The sequence below is a fragment of the Bombina bombina genome, chromosome 2, assembly GCF_027579735.1.
Source record: "Bombina bombina isolate aBomBom1 chromosome 2, aBomBom1.pri, whole genome shotgun sequence".
In the NCBI taxonomy this organism is placed as follows: domain Eukaryota; kingdom Metazoa; phylum Chordata; class Amphibia; order Anura; family Bombinatoridae; genus Bombina; species Bombina bombina.
The window spans coordinates 810122713-810136671 of NC_069500.1; the positions used below are offsets into that span (position 1 = coordinate 810122713).

Sequence of the window (13959 nt, forward strand, 5' to 3'; positions counted from 1 at the left end):
GGACCTGATCCAACAGTGCGGATCAGGTCCGCAAGACCTCGCTGAATGCGGAGAGCAATACGCTCTCCATATTCAGCTTTGCATCAGCAGCTCACAAGAGCTGCTGGTGCAACGCCGCCCCCTGTAGACTCGCGGCCAATTGGCCACCAGCAGGGGGGTGTCAATCAACCTGATCGTACTCGATCGGGTTCAATTGTGGTGATTCCTGTCCTCCTGCTCAGAGCTGGCGGACAGGGTTATTGAGCAGCGGTCTTCAGACCGCTGCTTCTTAACTGCTGTTTCTGGTGAGTCTGAAGACTCGCCAGAAACACAGGCCTACAAGCTCCATACGGAGCTTGATAAATGGGCCACCAAGGAGGAGAGATTGATATAATAACAGGCTTGATACGAGCCAAAATGTGAACAAAACAGTGAATATCAGGAAGTTTAGCAATCTTTTTATGAAATAAAACAGAAAGAGCAGAGATTTATTGAGAACATTTAATGACCTTGCTGAACAAAAGGCAGAATAGTCCTTATAGTCACCATCTTGAAAGTTGGGACCCTTACAAATTGATTCAAAAACTTCAGATCCAGAACTGGTCTGAAAGAATTTTCCTTCTTGGGACAATGAATAGATTTGAATAAAAACCCAGACCCTGTTCCAGAAGTGGAACTGGTACAATTACCCCTGAAAGCTCTAGATCTGAAACACACTTCAGAAAGGCCTGAGCTTTCACAGGATTTGTTGGAATGTGAGAGAGAAAAAATCTTCTGAAACCTATTTGATACCCCTGAGAGATAATATTCTGAATCCAATGATTCTGAACGGAACCTGCCCAAACGTCTTGAAATAATTTCAATCTGCCCCCCACCAGTAGAACTGGATTGAGGGCCGCACCTTCATGCAGTCTTGGGGGCTGGCTTTGGTTTCTTATAAGGCTTGGATTTATTCCAACTCAAAGATGGCTTCCAACTGGAGCCAGATTCCTTAGGAAAAGAGTGGTTTTCTGTTCTCTATTCTGATGAAAGGAACAAAACTGATTAGAAGCTTTAGACTTAATAGTGGAAATAATAGAATCCAACTGGGAACCAAACAAATTATTACACTGAATTGATAGAGATAGTAACCTAGATTTAGATACTATGTCAGCATTCCATGATTTGTGCTATAAAGCTCTTCTAGCTAAAATAGCCAAAGACATAGATTTAACATCAATCTTGATGATATCAAAAATAGCATCACAGATAAAAGGATTAGCATGTTGAAGCAAACAAACAATGCTATGCAAATCAGAATATTTTTTCCAGATGTGCTAAGCTATCCAACCAAAAAGTTGATGCAGCCGCAACATCAGCCATAGAAATGGAAGGTCTGAGAATATAGCCAGAATGTAAATAAGCTTTCCTTAGATAAGATTCAATTTTCCTATCTAAAGGATCCTTAAAAGAGGTACTATCTTCCATCAGAATAGTAGTTCGCTTAGCAAGAGTAGAAATAGCCCCATCAACCTAAGGGACTTTTTCCCAAAACTCTAACTTAGCCACTGGCAAAGGATACAACTTTTTAAACCTTGAAGAAGGAACAAAAGAAGTACCAGGCTTAGACCATTCCTTAGCAATAACATCAGAAATAGCACCAGGAACAGGAAAAACCTCATCACAGGAGGTTTATAGACAGAATTTAAACGTTTACTGGATTTATTATCAAGAGGTCCAGACTCCTCAATATCCAAAGTTATCAACACTTCTTTTAACAAAGAACGAATATACTCAATCTTAAAAAGATAAGTTGATTTATCAGTGTCAATGTCTGAAGTAGGATCTTCCGAATCAGAGAGATCCTCATCAGAGGTGGATATATCAGTATGTTGTCGGTCATTACAAATTTGATCAGTATTATGGGAAGTTTTAAAAGACCTTTTACGTTCATTTAAAGGCGGTATAGCAGCCATAGCCTTCTGTATCGCATCAGCAATATAATTTTTCATATCAACAGGGATATCATGTACTTTAGATGTTGAAGGAACAACAGATACTGTACTAACACTAATAGAAACCTTTTCTGCATGATTGCAAAAGCTTATCATGACAACTGTTGCCTACTACAGCTGGAGATATAGGGGGATATTTATCAAAGCCTCAACTATGCTGCATTCGCTAGCACCAATACGCTAACATCGCAGCCGCGGACCTGAATATACTTTCCATATTTATAAAAAAAGGCGGCAAAAAGACACGCACCAAGTACGGGCGATGAGCATCGGACTGTTGTTAACTAGCAGTAATCGATCTCACATCTATTCGGCTTTTTACCAACTTTATTTATACCCTGTCACTAAACGCTGCCACAATACTTAAATGTTTAACCCCTATCCCGCTGCTCCCAGCCCCCCACATCGCCATAAACTAAATTAAGCTTTTAACCCCTAAACCTAACAACCCGCTAACTTTAAATTAAAATAAACTAATTTAAAACTATTAATTAACCTACCCTAACAATTATACTACAATTAAATTAAACTACCAATTAAATTAACTAAATTACATATTAAAAAAACCTAACCCTACTCAAATTATTTAAATATAGTATTTAACCATATTAAAAATTACTAAATTACAAAAAATAAAAAACTCTAAATTACGAAGAAAAAAAACCCACCTTATGAAAAATAAAAAAGAATTACACCTAATCTAATAGCCCTATCAAAATAAAAACCTAGCCTACAATAAACTACCAATGGCCCTTAAAAGGGCCTTTTGTGGGGCATTGCCCCAAATAAATCAGCTCTTTTACCTGTAAAAAAAAATATAAACACCCCCCAACAGTAAAACCAACCACCCAACCAACCCCCCAAATAAAGCCTGTGACGGATACCCCAGCTACCCCGACTGGGTATCTCCACCAAAGGGGTCCTGCTTCCTCCCTGCTGACTGCAGCTATGTAGCTGGCAAGTGACCACAGCCTGTAGCCACCCCTGATGCCTGACAGCACCAGTACTCAGGGTCCCACCCTGTGACAGACTCCAGCTACCCAGACTAGGTAGCTCTGCCAGAGGGTCCTTCCTCTGCCTTGAACAGGCTGATATGTAGCCAAGGAAAGTGAGTTTAGCAGGAGCCCACCCAAATAACTAGACATACTAGCATTCAGGTTAAACAGGAACTAATTTTATTGTAAAACATACACTTATTTTATACACAAAGCTCATCTTGATAAGACACTGGACAATCCACAATTTTCACACCATTCCGGCCCCACCAGAAAGACCAGCACCTACATAGCAGCCATAGTCCCACAGAATCCCAGTACCCAGGGGTGACGGTTTTGGGGTGATCCCGGGGGAGCGGCGGCATTTCCATGGTGTCATTTGAAAGCTCTTGGTCTCCAGATCCCACAGTCCAAAAGCGTGATTTGTTACAGGGGACCGGAGTTACAGCCCGGTAAATATTGGGGGGTAGGGGTGTCCTAAACTCCCAGTTCATCAAGTAGCTCCCCTCCGGTAATTCCCCCATATCTTGTCCTCCCTAGGGGCTAACAATGCCCAAAAGAGTGGAGCTCTGAAGCAAAGGGCCGCTGGAGCCACCAGGGGTAAAGTTAGCAGGTGCCCTGCTGTTCTGTGGCCAACTGGGAGTTCCAGGAGCCCGGCCAGCCTGAGAGGGGTTAGGTGGGTGTCCGTTGTAAGATGGCAAACCGAGAGTTCCAGGAGCCCGGCCAGCCTAGGAGGGTTTTTCCCGGTCATAGATCATTTTTTCCATGACCAAGTGTACACAGCAAAACAACACATAGCACGCATCTGGGAGATCCCATAAGCCATGTAGTAGGAGGGTGGGGGTAGCCTTAGCTGTCTGGTATCCGTGACAAAACCCTATCTAAAATAACCTAAGATCCCCATTGCCCTGAAAAGGGCATTTGTATGGGCATCTTGGATTACGTCACTTGCATTTCAAGTTCCAGTTTACGGCACCGACTGTATTGAAGAGGAGCTCCACGCCAGATGTCTTCAGGATGCACACGCTCCACACCGGATGGATGAAGATAGAAGATGCCGTCTGGATGAAGACTTCACCGACTGGATGAAGATGGAAGAGGCCGCCCGGATGAAGACTTCTTGCTGGCTGGATGGATCCTTTAAGCGGGACTTCAATAACTGTAAGTGGATTCTCGGGGGTTAGTGTTAGGTTTATTTAAGGTTTTTTTGGGTGGGTTTTATTTTTAGAGTAGGGCCTGGGCAGGTAAAAGAGCTAAATGCCCTTTTACGTGCAATGCCCATACAAATGCTTAATAGCTTAATTTAGTTTATGGCGATGTGGGGGGCTGGCGGTTTAGGGGTTAATAGGTTTAGTTGGTGGTAGTGATGTGGGAGGCCAGAGGTTTAGGGGTGTATAACTTTTAGTGGCTGCAGGGTCCGGGAGCGGCGGGATAGGGGTTAATATGTTTATTTAGTGGCAGCAGGGTCGGGGAGCGATGGAATAGGGGTTAAGAAATTTTATTTTGGTTGTGGCGATGTTGGGGCGGCAGATTAGGGGATTTTAGACTTGGGGCTTATGTTAGGGTGTTAGGTGTAAACGTTACTTGTTTTCAGCCATAGAAATCAATGGGATATCTGGCAGCATCGAACATAAGCTTTCGCTGCTTTCAGACTCCCATTGATTCCTATGGCATTCACGGGTGGCGGATAGAAAACCAGGTACGCTGGGCCAGTATAGCCACAAGCGTACCTGTTAACTATTTGATAACTTTGAAAAAGTGTCAAATAGAGCCGAATGTGTATTCGGAACATCTGTAATGACATAAGCATCGATCTGCGTCGGATTGAGACCGGCAGATCGTATGTTACATCACAGATTTAAAATTTTGACAGTCTCTAGGCTTTGATAACTAGGTCGGATCAAGCTCGCAACAATTACGCTGCGGAATTCCGGCGTATTTGCGGTTAACGGCTTGATAAATATCCCCCATAATCTCCACTAGCTTACAACAGATATACTTAGCTTTCGTAGAACTGTGTTCAGGCAGCATGGTTCCTACAGCAGCTTCTGATACAGGATCAGATTGCGACATCTTGTAAAATGTAAAAGAAAAACTAAAATTTCAGTTTCAGGAATGGGAAAAAATGCAAATGCTAAAATTGTCAAAAAAGCAAATAGCATAGCCCTCTGAGCATAAATAAGGCAAGAAGCATATAGGAAGTGGGGTAAAATAAAACAAAACATTTTTGGCGGCAAGTATAACGCATGGCGCAAAAGTAAGTAGAATTTTTTTTTGGTGCAAACAAACATCCGGAAATGACGCAACTCGCGTCATAGCAAACACAATTTCGCGCCAAACAACCTGGCATCAACTAAGACGCAGGAAATGACGAACTTGCGTCATTACAGACGCACATTCACGCCAAAAAATTCCCATGCCAAGAATGACACAATAAACAGCAGCATTTTGCGCCCTCGCGAGCCTAATTTGCCCGCAAGTTTTAAAAGAAAAAAACAAGTGAAATTTGGAAAAAAGACTATACCCCAGGTAAGACAAATTTCCTAAAACATGATTCCCATAACAAAACTGCCATACTGCAAAGGGAAATACACATAGACCTGACTCATGGCAAATATAAGTAAAATACATATATTTAAAACTTTATAATAATACATAAAGCGCCAAACCATAGCTGAGAGTGTCTTAAATAATGATACATACTTACCGAAAGACACCCATCCACATATAGCAGATAGCCAAACCAATACTGAAAACTATCAGCAGAGGTAATGGTATATAGGAGTATATCGTTGATCTGAAAAGGTAGGTAGGAGATGAATCCCTACGACTGATAACAGAGAACCCTTGAAAAGATTTCCTGCGAGGGAAACCATAAAATCAATAAGCGATACTCTCTTCAGGTCCCTCTGACAAACACTGTACTCTGAGAGGAATTGGGCTTCAGAATGTTTAGAAGCGCTTATCACAGAAGAAATCATAAAAATCAAGCACAAACTTACTTCACCACCTCCATAGGAGGAAAAGTTTGTAAAACTGAATTGTGGGTGTGGTGAAGGGTGTATTTATAGGCATTTTGAGGTTTGGGAAAATTGGCCCCCCTGGTAGGATCGTATATCCCATACGTCACTAGCTCATGGACTCTTGCCAATTACATGAAAGAAATAAAATGTCCTATTTTGTTAGATCATTTTATTTTTAAACAAATTCCTTTCTTTTTGAAAAATTAACTTCTTCAAAAGGGTTAAACATGTAGCAAAGTTGCATTTCTAGATAGCCACTTTCTCCAGATGAGATGTAGGCCAATCATTGGAGTTTATACTTGCTTGCTTCTGATTGGCTTACCAGTTTTTTCTTTAATTGGACTGGCACAAGAGGAAAGGTTTGACTGAATTTATCCCTGATGCAAATTGTTAAATGAGGTAATATGTTTAATATGAAATGCTGGAATGAAATATAGAATTTTATGTTTATAGAATATCTGTTTAAATGAAGGTGATGGATGAGAATATAAAGAAGTGATTAGTATCACTCTCTACCTCCCCCTCCCCTTTTGCAGGCCCCCTCTTAATATGGCAGAAAAAGATGTGGATTCAAGGACCGCATTGGACTTTCACAAGATAAAGTATGTAGGTACAGCATGTTGTAGATGGACAGTAACCTCTGTACTCATTGGAGCCATTGTCATCAGCATTGCTACAGGTGTATTAATAAGTAAGTCATTTTCACTATATGCTGTAGCTTTAGTCCTGCTGAGGAACTGTCCTTTCTATTGTGTATGATGCAGGGTCAATTAAACTATAGCCAGCTGCAATTTTTTATGACATCCTAAATATTGTGAGAAGAGCTTTAAAGGGATATGAAACCCAAAAATAATAAGTATCCAGTTTACTTCTATTATCAAATTTCCCATGATATTCTGTGTTTAAGAGAGATTCCGCAGCACTGCCCATGGGTACAAACGGAGAAACAATACAATAAAAGACAAAATTTTACAGACAAATACAGGGGGAATTGAGAGCCCTGTTCCCGTGGGAACTTACAATCTAGATGGGTAGGAGGATGGGAACAGGAAGTGGGGACTGCAAAGGTGTGAATGATATTAGTAAAGAGATAGATGAGGGCAACTATTAGGCAAGTGAAATTCATTTGTTAGTGAGATGGGTGATAGGCTTCCCTGAACAAAAAGGTCTTTAGGGAACGTTTAAAGGAGGAGAGGTTAGGGGAAAGTCTGACAGCTCGAGGAAGTGAGTTCCAGAGGGTTGGTGCCGCACGAGAGAAGTCCTGTAGTCTACCATGAGAGGAGGTGATGGTAGAGGATGCAAGGAGCAGGTCATTGTTGGATCTTAGGGGATGGGCTGGAGTATATTTGTTGATGAGTGAGGACAGGTGGGGGCTGCATTGGTAGGTCAGAGTGAGAATTTTAAATTAATTCTGCTGTGAATGGGGAGCCAGTGAATGGACTCACAGAGAGGTGCAGCAGAAATAGAGCGTCGAGAGAGATGGATTAGCCTGTCAGATGCTTTCAGGATGGATTGAAGGGGAGAGAGGCAGGAGAGAGGGAGGCAAAGTAAATATCTTACTTTATTACATAGAGATATTAGGTTATATTTTCTACTCAGATTTTTACAGCTATGTTGCATCACTTTCTAGTACAACATTTGGGTATCATGTCCATTTAATATCCCTTTAAATAGAGAAGGAATTGCTAAGGGGAATTGAGGAGAGTTATTGCAACTGTGGGTGGAACACACACAGCTGGGGAGACACACAATACATGTGGGTGTAGTCAGAGAAGTTTATTATCAGTTTGGGAAAACATTCCAGCATTTGATGCAGTCTTAAATGGCTTATTTAATATTTTTTTTAGGCAACTTTACACAACGTGACTTTAAAATACCTCTTTTTTCACATATGGTACTTGAGATATATATATATATATATATATATATATATATATATATATATATATATATATAGAGTATATTTAGATATACATATATATCACATGGGGGTCTCTACATTATGGCTCTATAAATGTCTCACTCACAGCTCATCTTAAAATGGACAGTAAACGCCTTGAAATTTGTATATAAAATGTTTACTTATGCATAATTAAACAACTTTGCAATATTTTTCATTATTTATTTTGTCTACTTTTCATGTAATTTAGCTCTGAAAATTGAGCAGTTTCTAATACTCAGAACTTGAAATGCACTCTGATGACTTATCAAGGCCAACTCTGCTACATATATGTCCCTAATTGGCTTTATCAGATAACAAATTCAAATAAATGCACTTTATACTAACGTTGTAAAAGTGGCTAGCCTGATTGTCTGCTAACTAAAGCCCAGATTGGCTCCTCCAAAAAAGGCAAATAGCGGGGGGAGTTTGGATATTGAAAAGTAAAAGCCAAATATTTGGTCATTTTATATATATATATATATATATATATATACACTGCATATATATATATATATATACAGTATATATATATATATATGTGTGTGTGTATGTATGAATATTGTGTGTGTGTATATATATATATATATATATATATATATATATATATATATATATATATATATATATATATATATATATATACAATAATATACCATATATAGAATGGCTCATGTTATTAATACAAAACGCCAAAGCGTGACCCAGGCTGCACATAAAAACTGTTTTTTAAAGTGAAGGTCAAGTCTGCGGTTCTGCTTATCAGTTTCTAATATGTTTTTAAAAATCAATAATGATGTTCATTCATCAAATACTTTGTAAATGAAATCAAAAGTATTAAATTTGTTCACTTGAATGCGCTCCGTTTATGCGGTATATTCCGCCTGTCATCGACCCTCTATTGATTGACAGAGTTTAATTCCAATCTATTGTCTTCCCCCGTGGCGTCCTGCCCCTTTTCATTTTCGTCATTGAGAGCTTCCGCGCATGCGTGTAAGTAAATATCGCGTTATCATCGGCATGCTCGTCCATGTTACGAGCATGCGTTGTACGCTCCCAGAATTATTGACACTTGTAATCCACAGCATCGCTCGCTCGCATCCTCGGCAATTACCTGTGTTATACCTAACAACAGGTACGATTGAAGAGGCAGAGCAGATAACTAACGATTTGGGCAACCTTACAATCTATCTATTATTGTTTATGTCATTATTTTTTTATTCTCAACTGGGACTAACATATCAATTAGTTATTATGTATCCTAAATATTATTTCATTTTTTACTTAAATACGCTACATCCAGCTGCATATGTTAATGGATCCAAAAATTTATATTTGTTTATAATTGGTATATAATCGATACATACCTTTTTCGATTAAATTTAGTCAAGTGCAAAACTTACAAAAGGCATTGCAAGAATGAATTACTTGTAACGTAAGCGGTATGTACATTTCTTTAATAAATGTAGTAAAGGGCAAACGTTTCAAACGGCATTGCAATAATGAATTTTTTCAATGCATTACAGCATTTTCATATGAATAATGTTTAAAGATGCACATAACAGAAAACGATTTTTATAATACATACATATATATAGTAAGTTATTCTTTCATACATACTAACATTTCATCCTGATTACTCTGCAAACCTTGCACCAAAGTTCTGTTTGTGAAATATATATATATATGCTACATTCAGCATATTAAAAGTGTTGATCCAAATTAATATATTTTTTTATTATGCAACCCATAACATGTCACCATTATGAAGCTGCACTTCAAAATTTTCTCATACATATATTTAACCAATAACATGATATAGTTATCGTTCAAAAAGTATATATTAATTTTTTATGGTACCGTACTAACAGGTAACCATTATTACGCTTTGCATTTTTCAAACATACTTTTAGCATACTTAAATTCTACATCTTATATTACAGGATAAAGGGTTACTAATTATGTATGAATTTATTATGCAATCAATACTACCATGTCCCCATTATTCTGCAGCAGATTTTGATATAAAACTTTAATCACATATCTATATATCAAAAATAATATATATATATATATATATATATATATATATATATATAGATAGATAGATAGATAGATAGATAGATAGATCGATAAGCAACATAAAAAATTTATAAAAATCGATCCAAAAATATATATTAAGTTATAATGCATACATAATAACATCTAACCATTATTATTATGTTAATTTTTATCTTAAGAATATATTTTCATATGTATAGGCTAAATCTAGAATTTAAGTAGAGTAGTACACAAAGGATATATTAATGTATTGCTATTCTATATTAGTAGGTAATTATTTCGACGCTGCCCATTTTCAAAACCAATATTTCTCAAACATATAATAAAATAATCTATATATATATTTTTGTATTATGCTACCAGAATACACCAAAATCTATTAATATAAGTTTGTTTGTAGTATCAAACTGTTGAATTTATAGCCAACGTATTATGTTTCTTTTTCAAACTAAAATATATTGTCTTCACTGTTACATTTAATCTAAATCCATTGTTGATTGATATATTAACAAAGGATAGTCTACATAAATTTAATTTTTTAACATGCTCCTTAGGATCCGGTGAATCAAAAATTGGGAATATAATAGACTGTGCTTATTTGTTTTAATAAAAGTCAATAGTACAGTTGGTTATAATTAAATGCTGTATTTGAATCATGAAAGTTTAATTCTGATTGAGTGTCCCTTTAAATATAATATGTCTTTATATATTATTATTTTTTCAGGATATTATTAATTTTATTTAAAGTATTTTATTATTTCATAGACATGTCTGCAAATGAAGCTACACAGAGAAGAAGAACTCTAATGGAAATGAGCACAGAAGAGGTTCAAGATATGGTAAGCTCAATATCTATATATATAAATTTATAAAATAATAATTTCAGTATTTAAAAAAATGTGTGTGTAAAACATTTACAAATCTAGACAAGTGTTAATACTTGCTTTCAACATAGAAAATGTCTGAGTACATTGTTTCCAAAGCATCAAAGGAATCTGTGCAAGATATGTCAATGAGGTACACAATGAGTGTGCATTTTTCATTTAATTTATCTTTTTAAGAGTGACTTCACGTATAAGGTACATTATACACTCATTTTATTATTTTCATAAATGTTTATTAGATGATCTATTTAGAAAGCCCATAAATTAAATTTTTAAAAATAAATGTATAGTTTTGCTTATTACTGCCCCACCCACATAGCTTAGGGTCAATCCACGAGTAGTTGTAAAAGTCACACTACAACATATTTTGTCTTTCGCTAGCAATGACGACGTGTATTTGAGGTTTACGGATAACTAACACCTATGTGCATAAAAACTGTTTCCCTATGATTTTGACCATCTTCAAGAGGGTATTCCAGACACCTCGTCTACATATACTGTGTGGTGTCACCTATCTGACAATCTATCCTCTTAAATAACCTTTTATGACTCATCCTGTCTCAAACTATAAGTTGATTAGAGCAGATGTTTTAGTGTCAGGGGTAATGTCTTTCTGAATGAAATTAATCTTTTTCTACTGACCAGCCAAACATCTGAATAAATAGATATATTTATTAACCGTAAAATATATAATTAAAGTATATATATTTATTAACCTTACATATACCTTGACACACTGCATCTCAATGCTTTTTAAGAGCACTAACATGAGTTTTAATAAATTCATTAGTTTTATACAGTGCAAAATGAACCTTTGCTAAACGATGGCCACCGGTATACAAAAATATATAAATATATATATGTATATGTATATATATATATATATATATATATATATATATATATATATATATATATATATAAATATAACGATATATAAATATCTAAATATAAATAGCAAAATATATGTATATATAAATAGATATATAGATATATATATTTATAATATAAATATGTTATCAATATAATTTATTTTAAAATCATATGTATTTACAATTCAAGATATTAAAAATAATAAATCTTACTTTTTCAAATTTAAACTATTAAAATTATATATTAATTTTATAATTTCTTTGATTAATAAAATATATATATTTTTTTTAATTTTTTTTTTTATTTCTTCTTATTCCAAAGATGCAAACTTTGATATCTCAACGAAATGCCGAAAATGCAAACATTGATGTTTCTAATAGTCACCTGTGGGATCCTGTAGTTGATGATCTATCCAACCAGGACAATAGTGAGAGCAATGCGGACACTCAAGAATCCAATAGCTCTGAGGATTTACAAAGATTGGAGAGTTTGACATGGTGTTTTTGTGGGAATTGTAAGCTAATGCCTACTGTAATCGAAAGCTTTTGCTGCAGGGAAAATGAGGAAATCATGTCCCACATCCCAGAAGGCAAAGCTTGCATTTGCGATGCCCAGAAACATATCAATGAACTTGATCAAGGTTTTCTTAACAGGATCACAGAAATCACTCGGAGTTTTCTTCCTATGCGATCACAGGCCAAAGAAGCCATGACTCAAAGGTAATTAAATTTATTATTATTTTGGTCGATAATAAAGTACATTATTTTACATATTTTGATCATTTCAATATATTTTATAAATTAATAAAATTCAATGTCATTAACTCAACGCTCAATCTATTTATTATTCTAATTTTTTTAAAATAGTTTAAATTTATAATCCTATTGTATAACAATGTTTTTTATTTATTAAAATTGATTAATATTTTTTTTTTTTTAAAATACAGGGCATATCGAAAACTTTCGTATAGATGTTTTTCAACCTGGATAAATGGTGAACTTGGGCCAAAGAACCGTAAACCTATTCCTTCGTGCATCGTTAACAGTATCCGTGAACATTACCCTGCACCAGACAATATTTATGTTGGTTTCCATTATCCAGAGGATGATGGCCCAGCAAGTGAAATGATCCTGGATTAGTTTTTTTATTTTTTTAATATTATACAGATTTAAATATTGAAGATTATAATTTTTTTGGAATTTTCGTTAAACTATGTTATTAGTGAATAACATTTATTATTGAAACCTGTTACATTGTTTCATTCTTATAATTGTTTTATCGACATTATTAATGAATGTTTACTGTTCTTTCACTCTAATTTTTTTATTAAAAAACAAAAAAAAGAAGGTTATATCCTTATTATTTGATTGCATTTGTTTATTTCTATTTAAATAAAATTTTGAAAAAAAGTATAAGTTTAATTTTATCTTTCAAGCTTCTACATGAGTTACATCACATTCATAAAAATAATGTTCTTTTGGTTATTCTTGAGTCTAATTTCTGTGAACGCAGTCAATTTTTTTCGAAAAATAATGGTATTGTTGACATCTCTCTCTGTTGTCATCCCATCTACAAATTTATTTCAAAATAAAATTAATTTACTCGTATATATTTATTAATGCAAAATAAATATTAGCAAATACTTGAATCTTCAGACTCAATTATAATCTTCCTCATAAGCATACCGTAAATTAACATTGTTTAAAAATACATATAGATTCTGTTTTTTAGTGGTTTTTGAAACAAAAAAATGTAGTGGACGTTCAAGGTCATGACAATATTTAATCATGGTGTCCCTTAACAATAGTTATTGACACTATATTATCTTGATATCACTTGCTGGAAAACAATTCTAGATATGCCAATTAGCTGCTGATTGCTTGCTGCACATAAAGGCCTTGTGTGATTTGCTCACACATGTACATAGCTATTTATTCAAAAAAGGATATTGAAGAAAAAGATCAAATTAGATAATAGAAGTAAATGTGAAAGTTGTTGAAAATTGCATGCCCTATTTGAATAATGAAAGTAGATTTTTGACTAGACTGTCCCTTTGAATTTTATTTTTGAATTCTAGTATGTATGTGTATATATGGATGTCTAAAACTCAATAAACTCAATATCAGTAAGGTAAAACACTTTAATACTTTTATAATAAAAATTATAAAGTTTTTAAACTTCTATTTACTATTAATATTTACTAATGATTGT

The 13959-nt window shown here is 35.1% G+C and overlaps 1 protein-coding gene across 1 annotated transcript in view; it reads left to right on the plus strand.

Moving 5' to 3' along the window:
* Positions 1-6540: 6540 nt before the first annotated feature.
* The window catches only part of TMPRSS9 (transmembrane serine protease 9), a 163272-nt gene continuing 155853 nt past the window's right edge, over positions 6541-13959 (plus strand). The window contains exon 1 of the mRNA XM_053703026.1: positions 6541-6682. Coding sequence (XP_053559001.1) covers positions 6541-6682 — 142 coding nt within the window. The remainder of the gene's footprint in view (positions 6683-13959) is intronic.